Genomic DNA, 21,960 nt, shown 5'->3' with positions numbered 1-21,960 from the left:
TATTACATTGTGATCTAAAAAAGGATATTTTTAATATGCCTGCTTTTCTGCTGAATTTTTACATACCATCATATGGTTTACATTACAACATATTTATAATGGAACCATGAACTGCTGAGAAAAAGCTGCTATTTTTAAAATATGAAGACATCATAATTTCAGAGCAAAACTTAGGTTATACACACATATACTTGTGTGTGTGTACATGCACAGTTCTAGACCACAAGAATTTCTGTCCAGAACGATGATCCTAAGACTCTACTAGATAGTTCATCAGCAAAACATCAATTTTTTTATTTCATTTCAATTGAATTCAATAACAAAGGCAGGAGAGGAAGTTACATCATTTAGACAGATTTTTATGGAAAGCTGGAATAGTTTCCTAATTAATCTTCAATGAGTTAAGTCCTTTATTTGGAGCTCCAAATGTATATACCAACAGAATTTATAATATTTAAATAATGTATATAATGCAAGCAGTTACTAGATATGTCTTGTGCTAAAATCCAAGGGAAAATGTAAATATTAATCCCTTTTAATGAAGTTTATAATACAGTGTGAAAAGATATATTTTATGCATGTATGTGTATGTATGTATATATACATATATACACAGATACCTAGCTATAATATAATATAGCATGTTAAGTACATGAGAGAAATAAAAATAAAAAGTAATATGGGGTCTGGGGAGTAAAATGATCTTTTCTTCATGGAGAGACTTGGAAGATGTTTTACTAGGTGGCATCTGAGATTAATCTTAAAGGATAAACTTTCAACCACTGGATAAGATGGAGGGCAATATTGTAGCAATGAGGAACAAGTTAAATGAAGGCACAGAGGTGAGAGGGTACAAGATATGAATAGGGGAAGGCAGAGTCTAATTTGTCTAGAACTCAGAGTATGTGGAGGAAGGGGAATATGAAATACTGTTGGAAAGGGAGAGGGATATCAGATATCTGAGTGGCTGGAATATCAAAAAAAATTCTAGTTTAGTTTCTATACATTAGACAATAAATTTGTTGGAATGCTGATGATGTTTGTCCTTCATTCTTGAAGAAGACCATGACAGGAGAGGTGATGCCATGACAAGCTAATAAATTGGATTTTAGTGAGGGGCTGCTGTGCTAGGTCACCAGCCTCACTTTCTCCTCCAGAGTCATCTGGGTCAAGTGGCCAGATATGAATCAGGATGCAAGGTCCTGGATGTGAGGCAATCTGGATTAAGTGACTTGCCCAAAATTACACAGCTAGTGTCATATGTGGCTGAATTCGAACTCCCATCCTTCTGACCCCAAGGCCAGTGCTCTATCCATTGCACCCTTAGCTGTTAGTGAAGATTCTTGTGGATTAGATGGTTTTTTCAATCCCATTCCAGCTCTCACACTCTATTATGCTGTAAGTTACTGAAAAGCTTTGAAAAGTGGCACATGATCAAATTTAAGGTCACTTGCATGACCTTCAGAAAGTCAGTCAATTAATGAACTTTTATTAAATTCCTAATCCATGATAGCACTGGCTTAAAAGCTGAGGGGGGGGGGAGAAAGACAAAGGACATTCCTCAGTCTCAAGGGGCTCTCAGTTTTATGGGGGAGACAGTGTATAAACAATCATATTCAAATAGGATATATAGAGAGTAGAAATTGGAAATGATCACTAGAGCAAAGGCACTTGAATTAAAGGAGACCAGGAAAGGCTTCCTATAGAAGGTAAGATTTAGCTTGGCCCTATCTGAAGGAGGTCAGTGAAGGTGGCAGTGATGAGCAGGAAGAGAATTCCAGGCATGAGATACAACCTGTGGATATTCATGTTAGGTATTCAAAAATACCTAAGAGATCAGTGTTACTGGATTTCAGAATACATGAGAGGCAGGGGTGGGATTTGATATATAAGAATATTGAAAAGGGAAGGATCAGGTTATAATAAACTTAAAATGCCAACAGATTTTACATTTGATCCAGAAGGTGATAGGGAGCCTCCAGTAAAGTTGATTGAATGGACAAAGTTGGGATGATATGTTCATACCTGTGCTTTAAGAAGTATTCTTTGACAATACTGAGTGAAATATAAGTTGCAGTTGGAAGAGACTTGTAGAATCAAGATCTTTTAAGGCCTCAGTTTCCTTAAACCATAAAATGAGAAGAGTTGACCTAGATAACTTAGAAAGGTCCCTCCATCTCTAAATCTACGCTTCAATACTCTAGCTAGAGTATGCAATACTTTAATTGGGTGATATCAAGGTTACCTTGAAAAGAAAGGAACAGTCAGGTGGGAGAGAGATTATGGAGGTTAAATTGATGATTCACAGCTTGCATAGTTCATGGAAATAAGGAAGAGAAAGTTTGACAAAAATTTCAATTTCAAACATCAGTAACTGGATAAATTTTTGCTTTATGAAAAAAATAGATAGAAAAAAGGAAGGGCACATTTTGGGGTAAAATTCATGTGTGGTTTTGTTTTCATGTTGACTTTGCATTACTGGCAAGACATGCAGGGAGAAATGTGCTATGGACAAAAGGAAATGTAGATATAAAGCTCTGGATAGACTGAATCAGAGATTCAGATGTAGGAGTTAGGAATGGGTGGCATTGCCAAGGCAGAGGATATATAGAAAGAAGAAGAGAAGTCACCAGAGATGCCCAAAGTAGCTCACAATTTGCCCTCAAACTACTAAAACTATCAGATATCAGAACTATTAGCTTCATTTACTAATTCTTATGAAGTGAGAAAACAATTGACTTCTTTTAAATGTCTTCTTGCCAAGTATTCTCCAGAGGGATAGGATTTGATAGTTATATACATTTTTGAAATTAGAGAAACTCATTTAGAAAAAAATTCCACGACAGTGACCTTGAGAATGACCTCTTCCAATAATTACTATTAAGAACCACCTTAGAAAATTACTCAAGCTATAGAAACCACTATAGCAACTATAATGGCAATAAAAGCTACAACAGAGAGCAAAATATACAAGCAGATTTTTTGATGGGAAAAAACCCATTTTTGGGTCCTTAAATAAGCCCTGACAATGCAGTTACACTCAGCCTCTTTTAGTTCCCATGCATGCTGGTGAATATAGAATTTTACTATTTGTAGGTAATTTTGGTAGCTTTCTTCAGGCCCATTAATATACCGTGCCTTGTAGAGATCAGTATCAAAGTAAAGCATATTGCTATAATATCTGCTTTCATTCTCTTTCTCCATCTTCTGAATCATAGTCATCAGCTCTGCCACCTGGGCTTTCTGCTCTTCCCCAGTGGCCCTATTGTTGAAGGCACAGAATCGTCTGCCACACTCTCGTATCCCCCATTGTAGATCTATGTTATCAGTATTTGTTACATAGTCCGCTAAAGATCCCCCTAAATCTTCTTTACGGGTGAAAAGCATAACTAGGTGACTCATGACTTTTATTCCAAAGATCTTCTTTACCTTTCTCATTGCCTCCTTATCTTGAGCAGTATATCGACCAATCTGAGTCACCAAGACTAGTGCATGGGGACCCGGGGAGGAGAGAAGGTAACACTCTCCAATTTCCTTGAACATCTCTTCAGTCCAGGCACTTGATTCACAGATGGCAGGAGTATCAATCACTGATATTCTTCTTCCATTCCACATCCCAGTTGCCATTTGACACCTCTTAGTCACTACCTGGGATGCCAGTTTGGACTCAAATATTTTCTGCCCAAGAATAGTATTTCCTGTTGCACTTCTCCCAGCTCCTGTTTTCCCCACCAGAATTATCCTCAGTGGCTCAGTGTTTTGATGAATTCCACTTCCTTCTGTAAGAGAAAGTTATTTCTCAATAATGACATATCCCAATAAGTCCCATTAGATCCTAACAAATAACTGGTCATTGTTATTCCCTCTACCTACCTATCTTAAACTAAAGACATTTAGGACAGCTAGGTGGAGCAGTGGATAGATCACTGATCTTCAAGCCATGTTCACATTTACTAACTGTGTGACTTTGGGCAAGTCACTTGCCCCTAAATGCCTCACATCCAGAGCCATCTCCAGTTATCCTGATTATATCTGACCACTGGACCCAGATGATTCTGAAGGAGAAAGTGAGACTGGTGACCCAGCACAGCCCCTCCTCACTCAAATCCAATTCATGTGTTTCTCATGGAATCCCCTCCCTGATGTCATGGTCTTCTTTGAGAATGAAGGACAAACATTATGATTATAGGCATTTAAAAGTAGGAGCCAGGACTATCTCCAGATTTTTCTCTGTATGGTGGATAGCCTACAGCCTACTTTTAGAGGGGGGGTAAAATATGATAATCAATCAATATTGTATTTTTGTGTCCCCTTTCTTGTCTAGTCATTATTTCTGGGTCCTTCTCTCTCATTCCCCAAGAACCAGGGTACAGAGTAGGCAATGAATGAGTAAGTGAAAAGAATGGATAAAGGAATTAATTATCAGATTATTTCTATTGACCTCAATTAACCAGTGCTCAGGTCATTGCCTAATCACTCAAAGATGCCCATCTGGAATTTTCCTCCTAAGTATTATCCCATGAGATGATTACTCTGCATCATTTTTCCTGTCCTAGGTCTAATCTCACTGGGGCTCTGATCTCTGTTTTCTGTGGTGATTATTAGCTACCTAAGAGATTAGACTTTGCTAAAATATTATTTCTTTATTCAGTCATTCCTTCCATTCCATTATATTCCACTCAACAATCATTTATAGAGCAATACTGGGTACTAGATAAGATATAGCCTAATAAGAATCCAGCCCTCAATAGTGACTAGTCCAGCAGAGAACAATGAGCACCAATGACTCTAATATCAAAGAAAACAAGATGCCTCATAAGAAATTAGTAACAAAGTGCTATGAGAGCTTATTTCTATTTTGATTCAGAAAAGACTTTTTGAAGGAAAAGTGATTTTAGTTCTACTTTAAAAAGAGGTAGGATTTCATCTCTTTGGGGTATTTCTGTTTGATGGGTATCCTTACCTTAATTCAAAGCAATAAATTTTAAGCATGCTGGTAGGATAGTGACCTATTTATGGACAAATGGAAACTTTTCTCTGAGATTGTCAGATAGTACCCTAGAGGTGATTGGGGAATCTAGATGGTGCAATGTATAGAGTGCCTGCCTTGGAGTCAGGAATCCCTGATTTCAAACTGACCTTAGTCATTTGGCATTATCTGTGTGACCATGGGCAAGTCACTTAACCCTGATTGTCTCATATCCAGAGTCATCTCCATTTATCCTGATTCATATATGGCCATGGACCCACATGACTCCAGAGGAGAAAATGAAGCTGGTGAGTTTACACAGCACTCTGTCATTGTAATCCAAGACTGTGCATATCACGGCATCACCACCTACCTAATGTCATGGTCTTCTTCAAGAACAAAGAATAAATAAGAAGTAGCTACCTTCTCTGCCTAGGTCAGCCCAATCCTATTTTAGACATTGCAGCTGATCATTCACAAGGTGAAAGATCCTGCATATCCCAGTTCTACTATTTCTATGCTTTTCAAGAGTATTTGGGAGGAACACATTAATGATACACCGTCTCCTTACCCACATCAACATCTCCATCATTTGTTTGCATCATCGTCTTCATTCCTTTCTAGGGAAAAAAGTGAGGAAATAAAAAAAGTACTCATTATGCAGCATGGAGCTAGAAAGAACCTCTGAAATCACTTAATTCAATCCATTCACTTAATACAATAGAAATTGTGGCATTCAAATTGGGGATAATTAGCTCTGCCTGAGTAATTCTCACTGGTGAAAAATAAAGTCAATTTTCGGGGTAAAATTAAACAAAGGATCTCAGAGGACACAATTCAACATGACTTTTGTTTACAGTCAATAACTCTTTAATCAAAATTTTTGCTCATCTTCACCCCAACCAAGTGAAGGAATGGACCTGAAAAAGCAACTCACCTGTGGTCAGTTCTTTTCATAGTAAGGAAAACAAGGATTTTTTAAGTGACTTCTATAGATTGGACTGAGGGGGAAGATGAAAGTACACCCAGTGACTGTTCTGGGTGTAAATGAGAGTTTACACAGTTGGATTTCTTTAGATCATTTGAAGTTTGAGAATTCTTAGAAGAGAGTGAAAGTTAAATATATTCCACAAGGACAAATAGGAATGATTTTTTTCTATCTTTTGGAATTGGTCTATAAGGGAAGATAAGTAAAGATAATGAAACTATTCAAGTTAGTAACTCTTAGTAGTGAGGGTTCACCATATACATGTTGGAATGAGGATACTGAAAGTGAAGTAAAAGGTATGAAAATGGGATGTCTATCACAAATGTTAATGCCTCCACAATTTTCCCTAGAATCAACTCTACTAAGCAGAAAGCTCTAGGAGAAGGTTAAATAGGCAATTGCTTAAGATAGGATGAAGGGAAGAGCTGTTGGTAGAATAGAGTGTCACTAGGGGCAATGAGGTGGCGGAGTAGATAGAGCACCAGCCCTGGAGTCAGGAGGACCTGAGTTCAAATCTGACTTCAGACACTTAATACTTGCTTAGCTATGTGACCTTGGGCAAGTCACTTAATCCCATTGCCTTGCAAGGAAAAAAAGAAAGAAAAGTCTCATAATTTTTTAAAAAAACATAAATGCATATTACTCTTGGCTTTTATATTGTAATAGGCCAAGTGTTAAGTTTTAAAATGAATATTCAGAGGTGGCTAGGTGGTGCAGTGGATAGAGCACCGGCCCTGGAGTCAGGAGTACTTGAGTTCAAATCTGGCCTCAGGCACTTAATAATTACCTAGCTGTGCAGCCTTGGGCAAGTCACTTAACCCCATTTGCCTTGCAAAAAAAAAAAAAACTAAAAAAATAATAAAATAAAATGAATATTCAATTCATCCAATGAATAATAACACATAAAGACCATTGCTTTCATAAGTCACCTTGAGAAGATAGGTGACTTTTCACAATTCCTTTGAGAACTTGTCTTAAACCCTCAAGAAAATATCTTCTTTGTCAAATTTAGAGGTGCCAGATATTTATGAGTGATGGAGGAATCCACTAGGGTCTCAAGAATACCAAGGAGTATATTGCCAGTATTTACCTGCACAGTTTGTCCAAGGGATTGGTAGCTGGCCATTTCTTTTAAGAGTGAGAAGCATAAATCAATGTCCTCTGAAAAAATACAGGTAAGAAGTACATTCAGAAAAGAAAACAATTCTTGAATCATAGTTATATTATCCCATTTTACTAATGTCTCCTAGTCCTTCTTATTAAAGACATCTAGCTTCTCCATCTCCATTGTCAACACTTTAGCACAGGTCCCCATCACCTTACAAGTTATACCTTCAAGTTGTTGCTAGCTGTCCCATAGTATGTCCCATTGTCCTAGGATTGGAATATCTAGGAAGGAAGTTAGGATTGAATAACCCAATGTGACTTCCAGAACAACAGTATCAACCAGTCTGGACCTATCTCAAATTAAAATGACATTTCACCTTGGTTTTCCGATCATGTCTTTCAACTTCCTCCCAAAGAGAATTCTCTTGCATGTCTTTCTTCCACAAGTAAATAAATGGCTTATCATCTTCTATTCCAATTCTAGCTCGTAGTATCATGATAGTATTAAATACTATCTTCATTTTCCATATCTGTGAGACCCCAAACAACCATATCATTTCTAAAATCTTTTGTGTCCTTCAATAACATTGTCATCTTCTAGCAAATAGAACTTGTCAATGGAATGGTTTAGATTTAGAAAGTAATGAATTTCCTGCCACTGAAAGTGTTTAACTAGAGGTTAGATGATCATCTCTGAAATGGGTTGTAGAAGTGATTCCTACATTGTATAGGAGGGTTAGATAAGGTGAACTCAGGACCTTCCAACTCTAGGATCTGGTGATAAAAATTTGATGCCACCAGTTCATTATAAAATCAAGACAAGGTAGCTATCTATATGATCTTACAAGAAAGAGAATAATTAAAACTTGCCTTGTCTCACAGGCCCCCTCTACGGGCCTGATCTGATATCTAAAATCTTTATTAGTGAATCCCCCTCTAACTCAGAACACTGTTTTCAGAAGATCCCTGTTAAAAATATGAGGCAGGGAAAATTCATTATATATGTTATATATATATGTGTGTGTGTGTGTGTGTGTGTGTGTGTGTGTGTGTGTGTGTGTGTGTATACATATATATATATATCTTATGTATGCATATATAATATAAAATATATGATGGGATAGTAGAGCTCATTATGGATGGATGTTGCTGCCAACAATAGATGACAGTGAATTTGGAGTCAAAAAACTGAAGATTCCATCTCAACTCTGCTACTTCTAAGCTCCATAGTCTTTGGCACTTCTCTAGACCTCTATGGTCCCCATTTTCCTCATCTATAATAGAAGGGGAGTGGGCAGCATGTTTTCTTGGGGTTCCTTCTGAGTCTAAAGCTTCGGTTCAGCTAAGATCTCGTGTCGACATTCACAGTTCCATCCTAATGAAGAGAAGTAGGAAAAAGGAGGGGATTTCTTTATCGTAAAAATAAAAGCAGGTACAATGGGAGACTGCCCCAGGAGGCTACAACCCTTAGATCATGTGCATAATTATTTCCAACCTGTGGATCTTCAGGGAGACTTCTTTTGACCCTGAATAAATAAGCTTTGTGGGTAGCTGAGAAACTGAAAGGACTTATAATTGAATAGAGGGTGAGCCTGAACTGAGTAGTCCCACACAGGGATCATTATGCCCTTCCTATAGCCCTTTATGTATTTCTGTCTTCCCAGGTTTATCTGAGCAAGGAGGAGTTGCTAGAAGCCTCTAGCTACAGAAAGGAGCAGAACTTTGGTTTGCTCATTCCTCAGGCAAATGCCCTGAATCCCTGAGGGTATGACACTGTGTTTTATTTTTTTCTGATCTTCACAAGGGCAGCAGGGTCCAGTGAGAAAGCAGGGCAGCCCATAAGAAACCTGCTCATCGCAGTCTAGCGATGGAATGACTGGGCAACTAAGACAATGAATCCTGCAAGGAGCTAGCTCAGCTAAGCAAGGAAGTGATTCAATTCATGAGTTATGTCATGCCCCAAACTGAACTTGATGAGGACACTTTGGAAGAGAACAGGAAGCATCCCCAGGCCACCTGTGCTCTTGATGTGCCTCCCTCTGTACCTGTGCTTCAAGTCTGAGTCTAGTATTCCCAAGGACAATATATGTGTGAGGGGTGTTTTTCTCTGTTGGAAAAGGGGAAGGGATGTTTTTTGTAATTTTGGACCTTTGCTGTACCTTCTGGGTAACAGAAGCAAAAACCTAACTGATACGGGAGTGAGTGAGGCAACCAAAAGGGAGTTCATAGGTGATAATATGAGAAACCTCCATCCCTCAGAATTACTCCTGGAATCCTGAGATGAGAAAAACTATCAATTTCCCCCTTACCCCTCACCCCCACCCCAAGGACCCACAGTCTGCTAGTTTCAGCAGAGATTGGGAAAGAGAGGTTGGACACACTGAGGTACACAGGTAAATGAGTAATAATTGTGGCCTCTCCTCAACTCTGCCCTTTCCTAACTGAAATAACTTTCAGTTTCTAGTTTCCTAGTTGTTAAGATCAAGTGATTACTGGGAATAACAGCTCAAGTCACAGTTCAGTTTTAAGTTTATAGTTCTATCTTTGTTCCAGAATGTCCTTCTCCCTATGATGAACTGGCCAGCATATCTCGGTCCTTCTTATGCTAATGCCCCTGTGTAGCGCTCTCTCTCTCTCTCTCTCTCTGTCTCTCTGTCTCTCTGTCTCTCTGTCTCTCTGTCTCTCTGTCTCTCTCTCTCTCTCTCTCTCTCTCTCTCTCTATTCTCTCTCTCTGTCTCTCTGTCTCTCTCTCTCTTCTCTGTCTCTGTCTCTCTGTCTCTCTCTCTCTCTCTCTCTCTCTCTCACACACACACACACACACACACACACACACACACACGACACTTTACTGTGTCTTCAGCCTGGTAAAATTTTTTTTCAGTCAGACTCAGTAAGAATAACAAGATCACTAATCACTTCACTTTGTGAAGTCCTCTAAGCATTTCAAAGTACACTCACATCCATTTTCATTTGATCCTCACAGATTCCTTGAAGTAGACAGGTATTCCCCTATTAATAGATGAGAAAGTTGAGGATCAAAGCAGACTAGTGACTGTTCAAGATCCTGAAGAGAAAGAGAAGTACACACATACACACACACACACACACACACACACACAAACACACACACACACACAGAAAAAGAGAGAACAAGACTGATACTGACAGGCAGAGACAGAGGCAAACACTGATACAGATAAGCAGAGACAGAGACAGAAACAGTCAGAGAGACTAGACAGAGACAAAAAGACGGAGAGACAGAGATAGAGAGGTAGAGATACAGACAGACAGACAGAGACAGAGAGACAGAGGCAGACAAATACAGACAGACAGATACAGAGTCAGAAAGACAGACAAAAAGAGGAGAGAGAGACAGAGACAGAGAGACACAGAGAGAGAGACAGGCAGACAGAGACAGACAGAGACAGAGAAGAGTGTTTCTAGATTCTCAAAGATTATTTCTCTTTACCGGAGAAGCCCAGGACCAGCTTGCCTCTGCCAATTGTGTGAGCTGTGATCTTGCTTCCCAGGAAGCTGGTCTCTGCAGCTTTCTGCTTAGCAGAACAAGATGAGGAGCAAGCCGGATATGGGTCAGGGACATGTGGGGGTTGGGAGAGAGCGGGGAGGCTGAACTTGTAACCAGGAAATGTGGTTTGCTGTTCCAGCACCTCGGCTGGGCAGCTTTAAGGAGGAGAAGCTCCCTGAGACTCTGGTCTCCAGGGAGAGGGGATAAGAGAGAGACTTTTATAGAAACCCTGCCTCCTCTCCTTCAAGTGAGATACTCGCTAAGGTCTTCCCTTCTGGAGAGAGGAAGAAATCAGAAACTCAGAAGGACCTAGCAAATACTCCCCTGTCTGCCACCTTAACACAGTTCCCCTATTTCCTTTTTAATGACTATTGTTATTTAGATAACCTAGGTGATGGAAGGGCAAGCTGGTCTAGGAGGGTTCAGGAAGGGACACTAGGCTTTCTTTACAGGGCTCTCATCCTGAAGATTGAGAGGCCATACTGAGAAATAGGACCCATCTTAGGAAACCTATGAATTCATTGTAGTTTGTCTTTGATAGGAGCCGAATCTCCACTCCCAATGACCCTGCTTCTGTCTTCACTACCATCTGCTACTACGGTCTAAAACAAAATTGAATGATATTGTTGACATAGTGCAGTTTCTCTATTTTTTCACTTTTGATTAAATCTAATTTTAATTTCACCTTTGTCTGAGATCACAGTTCCTGCATTTTTTACATACTAAATTTTTAGACTGGAGCTTTTCTTAAAATAATAAGCAGTATTTAATCTAAAATCAAGAGCAAGCATTATCTATAATGGGTATGAATTTGGATTCTTTCCAGAAAGATTAAAGGAGTAAGCAAAGATATGCATTATTGACTTTATTATTCAATATTGCATGAGAAATATTTTGCATTCCAATTCTGTGGAATAACTTAACAGCAAAGTCTTGATTCTATAGACCAAAAAGTATGAAGCAAAATCTGTCCAGAACCCTAGAAATAGATACCTCAACCCCATTTCTCTCAAGTTCTAAAAGAACACTCTTCCCCGAATAATATGACTCTACCTGAACTGGAGAGCCACCCTCACTGATGAACTCAATATTAAGTTTGCACTGGGGGCAGCTAGGTGGCACAGTGAATAGAGCACTTGGAGTCAGGAGGACCTGAGTTCAAATCAGACCTCAGACACTTAATAATTGCCTAACTGTGTAACCTTTGAAAAGTCACTTAACCCCATTGCCTTAAATAAAATAAAAAAAAATAAAGTATCATTATTTGATTATTCCTCTCCCCATATATTAAAGCTACAAAATATAAAATAAGGCCACACAAATCATCATTTTCATATGTTAACAATAAAACAAAGAAGAAAGAGATAAAGAAATTCTACTTTTACATAACTGCAGATTGGATAAAAAGTTTGGAAGAATATCTTCTAAGATACACAGGAACTATATGGACACAATTACAGAACACTTCACACACACACACACACAAAATCTTAATCATTGGAAAAGATTAATTGGGACCTAGATGGTACAGAAGATAGAACGCCGGCTCTTGAGTCAGGAGGATCTGAGTCCAAATCCAGCCTCAGACACTTAATAATTGCCTAGTTGTGTGTGACCTTGGGCAAATCACTTAATCCCATTGTCTTAATTAAATAAAACCAAAAAAGAAAAGAGGAAAAGGAAAATATTAATTGTTCATGGATAGACTGAATCAATATAAACTATGTTACAATACTGCTTTAAATTAATGTTCTTCTTCAGTGCCGTACAAACTACCAAAGAATTATTTTATAAAGCTAGAAAAAGCAATAAAAATTTTCATTTGGAGTAACAAAAGATCAAGAATATCAAGGGAAGCAACAGGAAAGAAAGTGAAGGAGGCAGTATAAGCAGTACTAGATTTCAAACTATACTATAAAGTGGTAATTACCAAAACAATCAAGTTTCAGATAAGAAATGGCTTGGTTGATCAATGGAACAGATCAACAGAATAAGTACATAATATACAAAAGCAAATGATCACATAATCTAGTGTCTGATAAGCCAGAAGATCCAAGTGTCCATCCTGGTCTGATATGTTAATTCGTTTTTAGTTGTTGACATGTTTCTAAAATTAGTTTCTAATAATTTCCTTATTTATTTTTATTTATTATAAATTACTCCTTTGCATTATTTTGGCAGTCTCTCTCTCTCTCTCTCTCTCTCTCTCTCTCTCTCCTTATTCTTGTTCATCTTGTTGTTCTCTCAATTGCTCTATAAATTTACTTGTCTCTTCTTTGATTTTCCTGATCCCATGATTTTTTTTTTTATTTTCCTGCTTTTTATATTATTGCTTTGTTTTTTTCTACAAATTTTGGGTACAGAATCAATTTATTGATATTTTCTTTCTCTTTATAGATAGGTAGGTAGATAGATTAAAAATATAATGATATAAAATTCTCCTAAAACTGTTTAAGTTGTATTTCATAAATTTTAATAAACACTTTCATTTTATTTTCTTGGTGTAATTATTATTTCTGTGTTTTTGATCCACTTGTTCTCTATTATTATTTAGTTTCTATATTTCTAAGTCATTTGTGAATGTTTGCCTTATGCATTGTAATTTTTATTGCATTGAGTTCTGCAAATGATATATGCCTTGGCTGTTTTATCAAGGATTCTCCTATTGAATTTTTTTAAATTTCATTTTATTTACAGTAATAGGGTTAAGTAACTTGCCCAAGATCATGCAGCTAGGTAACTATTAAGTGTCTGAGGTTGAATTTGAACTTAGGTCCTCCTGACTTCAGGGCCAGTGCTCTATTCACTGCACCACTTAGTTGCCCCCTCTTATTGATTTTTAATTATAAGTATGAGTAAACTAAGCTATACCTTCAAGAATAGAAAGACATTCAATATTTGGGCACCCAAATTGTTTTTTTTTTCTTCAAAAATATGTGCATTGAATTACTTTACTCACTTTACTTTATTAGAGAAGGGGATGGTTTGTATTCTGATTCCTACACCACACATTGGGAACCACCTAGGTTCCCTAAGAAGTATAATAAGGAATATGCAGTACAAAATCTTATTCAAACCAACTTCACAAATTTTACCCTCCCCAGGAAGGAAGACATGAAAATGATAGGTTAGAGATCAAGGGGTAAAGAGTCAAGGTAGTTGGATTTTGACAATCAGAGCAAATGGTTTTGGGTAGAGATAATTGGGTTTGTATCCCATCTGAGTGAAATATTCTCAATAAAACCAGTTCAGGGTTAATATTCCTAGTGAAATCCACTCAGGGTTAAGAAAGGTTAAAGAAAGAACAAACTTATTCCTAAACTATGTCTAGAAGAAAGCCCCTTGTATTTCAAACAGGCAGAGCACTCTCCTAACTTTTGATAGGACAACTAGAAGGATAGTAGACTTTTTACCATGAGAAAAACCTTGCATTCCAAAGAAGCTCATAAGCCTCTTTTTTGATGATACTAGGAAGATAGTAGAAGACCTTGAATACTCAGACATTATTTTATTTAGATAGACATAGAAGGTCATTAAAAGTCTTTTTGATGTTCTCACCATCTGGATGGTGAGGTAATACTTTATGAAAACCTTTCATTCTTTTCTTTGTTTCTGGGGTAGATTTTAATGAGTAGACTGTAACTGAAGAATAACTAATGAGTTGACAGAGAGAGAGAGAGAGAGAGAGAGAGAGAGAGAGAGAGAGAGAGAATAGGGAGGAGGAGGGGATGGTGTTAGTCCATATAATCTTGCTTGACTGTCAATTCGCGGTAGCAACTTGATCTTCACTACCTTTGTGAGACTTGGAGTGTATCCTTTACTGGAGAATAGCCAAAATAAACTTTTTTTTTTTTTTTTTTTTTTGCTCAGAGGAGTCTCTATAATTTTTTAAGTGGATTTTTATCCCACACAGTTTGGTGCATTGGCCAGGAAATCATCCCTCTTTGAGACTCTCATGGACACAGATAAGAGCAGGAGCACCATGCTGATAATTTCAGCAGCTTGTGATTTAAAGCCCAGGCAGATCTCTTGAGGAAAGGAAAAGAACCCAGAGGGGAATTTTTTTTTTTTTAACAAAGGTGAAGCCCTCCAGAGGTGGCACTCTCAAGAGAAAGGGAGAAGACAAGACCCGACCCCCCCCCCCCCCCCCCCGTGGAAGTTGAATCAAGAGACCCAGACACAAACCCAGATGAGAAAGATTTGTGAAAGACAGAAGAGCTACTGGATGACCCCCCCCCCCCCCACCCTTAACCCTTTACACCCAAAACAGCTAAGAGTTTGTGGGGTAGAGAAAAGAGAGCATCTGCAAAGATGAGATAGAGAGAACATTGGCCCAGATCAGATTCAATTTAGGGAGTAAGAATCTGAAAAGGATGGGGAGAGCAAGTTTAAAACTAAGTAGTAAGGAGCTATCATTCCCTAGGGTGCCAATTGATAGTACTTTAGGGACTAGACTTGGAAGTTGGGATTGGATTCCAAAGTACCAAGGAAAAGATAAAAAAGAGAATGATTAAATATTGTTGCCTAATTTGGGCTGGGGCCCATCTTGAAGGAACTGACTTCTGGCCAACGTTTGATTCCTCCCATGGTTTGGGGTGCCAATATAATTGTGTGTGTGTGTGTGTGTGTGTGTGTGTGTGTGTGTGTGTGTGTGTGTCTGTGTCTGTGTCTGTGTGTGTGTGTGTGTGTGTGTGTGTGTGTGTGTGTGTGTAAATTCAAAAAATCCTCATAATGAGGAGGAAGTAATCTATGTAGCCCAATGGCTAATTTGTGGGAAAAGATGAAAGTAAGGAGGAGACGGAGGAGAAGTCTAAGCATTGGGAACCTTTGCTGTTGCCACCTCCTCCTTACATTCCTCTGCTGGTACCCACCCAGGTTGAGGGCCTACAAACCCCTCCCTCAGCACCTTCTGAACAGTTGGTGGGGGGAGCAGATGGAACAGCTTTGATTGATTTAGCAATTTCTTTACATGCATTCCTTAGGGGAGAATTGGAACAGCTCCTGAAGATCAGAAGTTTGTTTTTCCTCTCTTTCCATGGCACAGGAGTTAACTGCAAAAATCTAGGAATCTTATTTAACTCTTCTCTGCTGGTATGTGCTGCCAGACCCCATTTTCCCCTCCCTCCTTACACCGCCCCCTTCTGCAGGGGCCTGCTTATCTTTCCACCTTGAAGTTGGCAAAGAGAGAGAGAATTGCGTTATTAAGACTTGGTAAAATAAATGTTAAAAGGAACCTTATTTGAAGTTAAAGAATCAGGAAAGAGACAGTGAAATCATAAAAAGAAATGCTATTTTAATTTGAGAAAGTTTGGGGGAAGCAAATTCCAGAAAGACAAGAGAGTCAGGTTCATTCTTAAGTATATAATTTGGTTACAAAGAAATGCCAGAAAAAGGGAAACTAAATAGTCAATCTTTTACCAGAATGATATGGTAACATTATAGCTTCAGGAGTTTATTAGATCTATAGATTCTGGATAATGTTAGTTATTACAGAGATTGATGGAACAAGTGGGGTTCTAAGAACAGAAGAGCCATCAGGAAAGACTTTGGACCTGCCTTTTATTATGAGAGAAGTTATGTGGTTTATTCTATCTGAAGGGAGAGGCAGGGGATATTCTGGACTGTGGGGTTTTTGAGTGATTGTTTGCCTTCCCAAAAGGTATACCAGTTAAAATCAAGAAATGTTAAATATTAAAACTTTTGAACAGAAAATTGTGAAAAGTGGAATCATGTATGTAGTTTATATAACTGTATAAGTTATGAGGCTCTAGTTCAAAATAGTATATATATTAAAATCAAAAAGAGTTAATGGAAAAATAATGGAACAGTATATTAAGATAAAATGTAAGTTGTATAGTATGAGTAATATAAGCTTTGAGATACTTGGGAGAAGAAAGTATAGAGAGCTATAGGTTTAAATGGAGATATGTGTTTAAATAAGATTAGGATAATCTAAAAATTGCATTCAACTGCCACTTTTGCAATAACTGGCAGTGAATGGATTAGAAAAGTGATAAACTCAATAACATAAAAAGTTTGATGTGAAAGCAATTGCTAGGTAAATGTTAATATTTTATTATATTATTGATTCTATATGCTAAATCACTCCTCTGTACAAAGCAATCTGAAAATACATGTAAGTGAATTAAGGGGTTTGTTTAAAAAAAGGTGGGGAGGGGTTTGTTATAATGTTTTGTGGCTCTTCCAGAGTCTTGGGGAGGGGCTAAAAGAATTAATGGAAATCCTGTAATACATAGGGACAGAATGGCCTTGGTGGAGGCTGGGAGTCTATCAGAATTATTGTCAGTACAGATTTGTGAGTTATGTGCTCTTAATCAAGCTTTAGAATTACTAAGCAAAAGTAATATTTATACCAATTCAAAATAAGCTTCGGTATAGATCATGTATTTAGAAAACCCTGGGATGAGTTAGGAATGATAAAGAGTAAAGATGAAGAATTAAGTACATATTACCTTGATATCTCAACTTGTGGAGAATCTCCAATTCCCAGAACATTTTGTTCTAATATTAAGAAATGTTGGTCACTGAGGATAGAAAGTGCTTATAAGAGCATTGATAAGTTAGAATTGTACTGATAAATATAAAAATAATTGGCAAACTTTTTAGGTTTTGAAAAGAAAATAATTTAGGATTATTATGAATATGACTTTTGAAATTTAAGAGAAATATAAAGAAAATCTTGTAATCATAAAAAATGATTTTTAGCAACATCTGATTTTAAGAATTTTTCTGTGTTGCAAAATTCTAGGGAGTAATGGGAATATACATGAAACTAAAATGTACTATGAATAATTAATAAACTTGGTATAAGAGTAGATTTAAACCAAACTTTCTTTTTTTGAGAATTTAAAAGTGTTGTAATCTTAAACAATGATAGAATTCAAGTTTCATCCATCACATTTGTAAAGATTTGTTATGAGAAAACTAGAGAATACCTTGCCGACAGGTTATATCTCTCAAGGTCTTTTTGGCCCAGAGAGTTTGTAAAAGCTTTTGTTTATTCACCTTGTGTTTATGAAAGGGAATATTTATATGTAAGATAACACTGAGATTGGTAAAACTTATATTGAGTTTTTGAAATTATCTTAAGTATAAGACAAAATTCAAGAAGAATCTTTTTTTCACTGTTTTGAAAATAGAAGTTTATTTGGAAAAAGAGATAAATAGAGATTTGTGTGTAAAGATACTTAATTGTAGGTTAACCATAAGAGAATCTGTTGTTTGGTTTTGCTTTAAGAGATTGCAATGTCAACATGGAAACCTTATGTTTCATGTAGGTTAAATTTTGTGATGGAAAATGCCATCCACATTCAGAGAAAGAATTGTAGAGTCTGAAGCATTTTCCATTTTTTTTTTTAGTTTTTTTTTTTTTGCAAGGCAAATGGGGTTAAGTGGCTTGCCCAAGGCCACATTAAGTGTCTGAGATTGGATTTGAACCCAGGTACTCCTGACTCCAGGGCCAGTGCTTTTTCCACTGCACCACCTAGCCACCCCCCAAGTAGGTTAAATTTTAAAGAAGATTTCTTCTCCCGTCTTAAATGCAGAAGGTTAGTGTATAAGAGATTGGGAAGTATATCTTAACTGCAAGATACCCTTTCTAATAATGTTGAATAAATGTGAGGAGCTTTGGAAAATGATTAGGAAATTTAAAAAATGCAACCCTAATTAGATGACTTATTAATGATAAGATATAGAAAAGCTTTATCAATCATGTGATCTGCTTTTGGAAATAATAAACTATTTTATTGTAATGTTGTCAAAAGCTGGAATTAATGATTGATTGCTTTGTAGGGATAATGAGAAAAATTATCCAATGTCATGATCCTCTGAGTTCCCTGAAATTTTTGTTTTGCTTTGTTTTGTTTGAAAGGCAATGGGGTTAAGTGACTTGCCCACACTGCTAGGTAATTAAATGTCTGCTATCAGATTTGAACTCAGATCCTCCTGAGTCCAGGGCCAATGATCTATCCACTGTTCCATCTAGCAGCCCCCTTCCCTGAAATTTTTAAATAATGTATTGGACTTTGCTCTAGATCTGTAGGTCCAGGTATAATTGTATTAATAGAAAGATTGTTTTGTGAAATCTAGTTCTTAATGTGTTACACTTATTATTTTGTTAAATTTAGTGACCCTTAAGATAGTCTAATGGATTGAAAGAGTTCTGAAAAGAATAATTTGTATTTCAAACTTGGTTAATACTTGAACAGGTTTATTATAGAATTCTATTATAAATAATTGTTTGCAAAAGAACTTGATTATATTGTTTATATATATATGTATATATATATATATATATATATATATATATATATATATATATATATATATATATCAAAGTTGTGGTTGTTTGCTTTAAAATAAAACCAGGGGAAAAGAGAGAACCTGGATGAGTTCATCTTCCTCCATTGCTTCTGTGTGTGTGTGTGTGTGTCTGTGTGTGTGTGTGTGTGTGTGTGTGTGTGTGTGTGTGTATGTGTGTGTGGGTGGTTTGGTCAGAGAGTTCCAAGAAGAAGATGGGTACCAAGTAGACAGGAAGAGAGAATAGAACCTGAGGGGGTATCAAAGATTGTGTGAGAGGACTTCATATTCAATACATACATACATACATATATATATATATATATATATATATATATATATATTAAGAAATAAGAGGAGGGATTGAGTGAAATATTCCCAATAAAAACATTTCAGGATTAATATTCCTAATGAAGTCTTCTCAGGGTTAAGAAATTTTAAAATAAGAACTATTATTCTTAAACCCCCCCCAGACCATGCACCCCCCCCAACCCCCATGCAACACCTTGAGGAGGATCAATATACTTTCATCTTGCTTGACCTCAGTTTGTCTAGAATCACCTTCAAGGTGGTGTTGCTCACTCTCTATGAGATTTCCATTTATTACTATTCTAAATGAAAAATTCCTACCCTTTACATTTTGCTGAATCAGACTGATTTAATTCACTTTTTTACTAATCTTATATATAGGCAGAATGAGCCCCCCTCCAATCATCATTGCACAGAACCTTTTGCTGAGTCTAGAGGGAAATTTATGTCCTTCCTCATTTGTCCTTTTAATTCCTGTCATGTCCCAGCTATGAAAATTATTTGGAAATATTAATGAGCCTCAAGAAAGTACCAGGCAAAGATGAAGAAAAGATACATGTTAGTGTACCCTGCCAACAAAGCTTTTCTCTCTTATCTATTGTTATAAATGATCCACAATAATAAAAATTTAGCCTGGAGTGATTGAATAGCTATTATTAATATCCCCACAGGAACAGGCAATTCCCCTAGTGGGAAAAACCCCAAATCATGACAGTGTCCAACCTTATATAGGAAGGCTTTTGTTCCCCTCTCCTTTGACTTAATTCTACTAAAAAAAATTATTAAGAACCTGATCTTTACAATGCAATAAACATGATATCCCAAAAGTCTTGAGGGAGTTTTTAATAGCTACAAAAGTTTAAGATTTTGGAATACCTATTATACTGAAATGAGATACAAAGATAAAATAAGATATAACCCATCCCCTGAAGGAGCTTACAAACTAGTAAGTGGGAAAGATAATAAAAATACACAAATATATTTTAATTTGAATTATTTTTAAAGGGGAAAAGGATAATACTTTTCACCATAGTAGTTGCTTCTCTACTTCAGTCAATTAGCAAGTATTCTAATATTAATACATTTAAGCACTACTAAGCATTAATAAATCTGGAATACAAAAATAAAGCAAGCTTGCATTCTAACCAGACAAGAATAATGTGAATAAGTCATGTTAGAGAAATAATAAGCCTCTAGCCCTGACCCTGAATAGAGATAAAATTGAGGGAAAAAAAAAACCAAGGGAAAGGTTTTTTTTTTGATGGTCCCAAATAAAGGTTTCTGCCTTTTCCAAGGAAAACTTTTCTAGACTTTAAGCTAAAAAAATGGAGGTATCTGTTCTTTCCTTAAGGAAGAAATAGTCAAAGATTGGAGCTCAGTCAAAAGCTGGGGGCAGCAGGTTCTATAGAACCAGCAAACAATAGGCTTAGCAGGAGCAGCTAATGATATCAATATATCACTAGAAGACAGTGGGTCTGCAATGACAGAAAATTAAGTTACCTCTCAGATTCACATATGTTGTTCACATATTGCTCCCTACCCCACAGAATTGAATGTTCCCAAGTTAGTGGGAGAAAGCTTTTTGCCACCAATTTTTTTATTATACTATTTCATTAAATGCTTTTTCTTCAAACTAATTATTTCCTCTGACTGACCAGCAAGAGTAAACAAATTAGTGAGATTTCTGAGTTAAAATTTTAAGGATTGTAATCCATAGAATATCTTCAAGTTGGGGATTCTTGATAATTGAAAATTTACTTTGGCCTGGTGCCTGGAACATGACAAGAGCTAAAAAAGATTATGCAAAAGGTGGTATCAGGGTTTATCCTCAGTCTCAAAAAATACAATTACAAAATATTGTTCATGTGTAGGCAAAAGATTGCCACCTCACAGGTCAAGCGAACAAACAAATGGAATTTAGTCACAGTAATAGTCTAAGAAATAAGGCTAGTGGATTTTCTTTGAGGAGGGATAAATCAACACTCTCAAAGCACTTGACATACTAATGGTGTGCCTACTTGGTGGAAGCTGACACAGTTTAAGATGTGTTTACTTTTTGGGGGGCATGTTGTTGGCTCCTATAAGGAAGAATATGTCTCCCTATAAAAAGAGCAATAACAATTTCCAGACAACAACAATGGAGGCAGGGGAAACAAGGCTGAGACTTCATAAATGGTCCTTAAGAATACTGAATATATATTTTTCAAAACACTGTGCATTACTTCAGTCTTTGCCTTTGCACTGCCTGTCTCTGAGGCTTGCAATTTACTTTCTTAATATAATTTCCACATACCATCCTTTTCTTCCTGAAAGATACAGTGCAAATATTCCCTGCTATGCCAGGATCCCCCAAATTGAGATACATAAATCCCTAAGACTTATGAGAAGTTTATCAAAAGGAGCAGAAAAATATTTAGTTGATAGCTTATCCCTCTGAAATATTTCCAAAGTAATAATAATATTAGTGAAGAATTATATTATGAGAAAGGAAGTAGCTTTTAAAATCCTGGACTTGAAATTTACTCCCGGTGCAACATAGAGCAAGTTATTTAACTTCTCTAGAAATCAGTTTTCTTCATCTAAACATTGGATATTCTTTGAAGTTCCTTCTAGAACAATTATATTCCCACTACAGATCTCACAGGCTTATAACAAGGAAAATTCTCATGAACTTCATGAAGTCTGATGAATCTTTGTGTTATTTGTGCAATTATGTCCCTATGGCTCTCAAAGGTAACTTTA

The 21,960-nt window shown here is 36.8% G+C and overlaps 1 protein-coding gene across 1 annotated transcript in view; it reads right to left on the bottom strand.

Annotated features, from left to right (window-relative positions):
• Positions 1 to 268: 268 nt before the first annotated feature.
• The window catches only part of LOC141494079 (GTPase IMAP family member 8-like), a 48,988-nt gene continuing 27,296 nt past the window's right edge, over positions 269 to 21,960 (bottom strand). Inside the window, 4 exon segments of the mRNA XM_074195241.1 lie at positions 269 to 3,779; positions 5,541 to 5,589; positions 7,048 to 7,118; positions 10,534 to 10,745. Coding sequence (XP_074051342.1) covers positions 2,905 to 3,779; positions 5,541 to 5,589; positions 7,048 to 7,118; positions 10,534 to 10,745 — 1,207 coding nt within the window. The 3' untranslated portion in view covers positions 269 to 2,904.

The sequence above is a fragment of the Macrotis lagotis genome, chromosome 7, assembly GCF_037893015.1.
Source record: "Macrotis lagotis isolate mMagLag1 chromosome 7, bilby.v1.9.chrom.fasta, whole genome shotgun sequence".
Taxonomy (NCBI): Eukaryota; Metazoa; Chordata; class Mammalia; order Peramelemorphia; family Peramelidae; genus Macrotis; species Macrotis lagotis.
The sequence above is the reverse complement of the archived record's forward strand: the minus strand, read 5'-3'. Positions and strand labels throughout refer to the sequence as shown.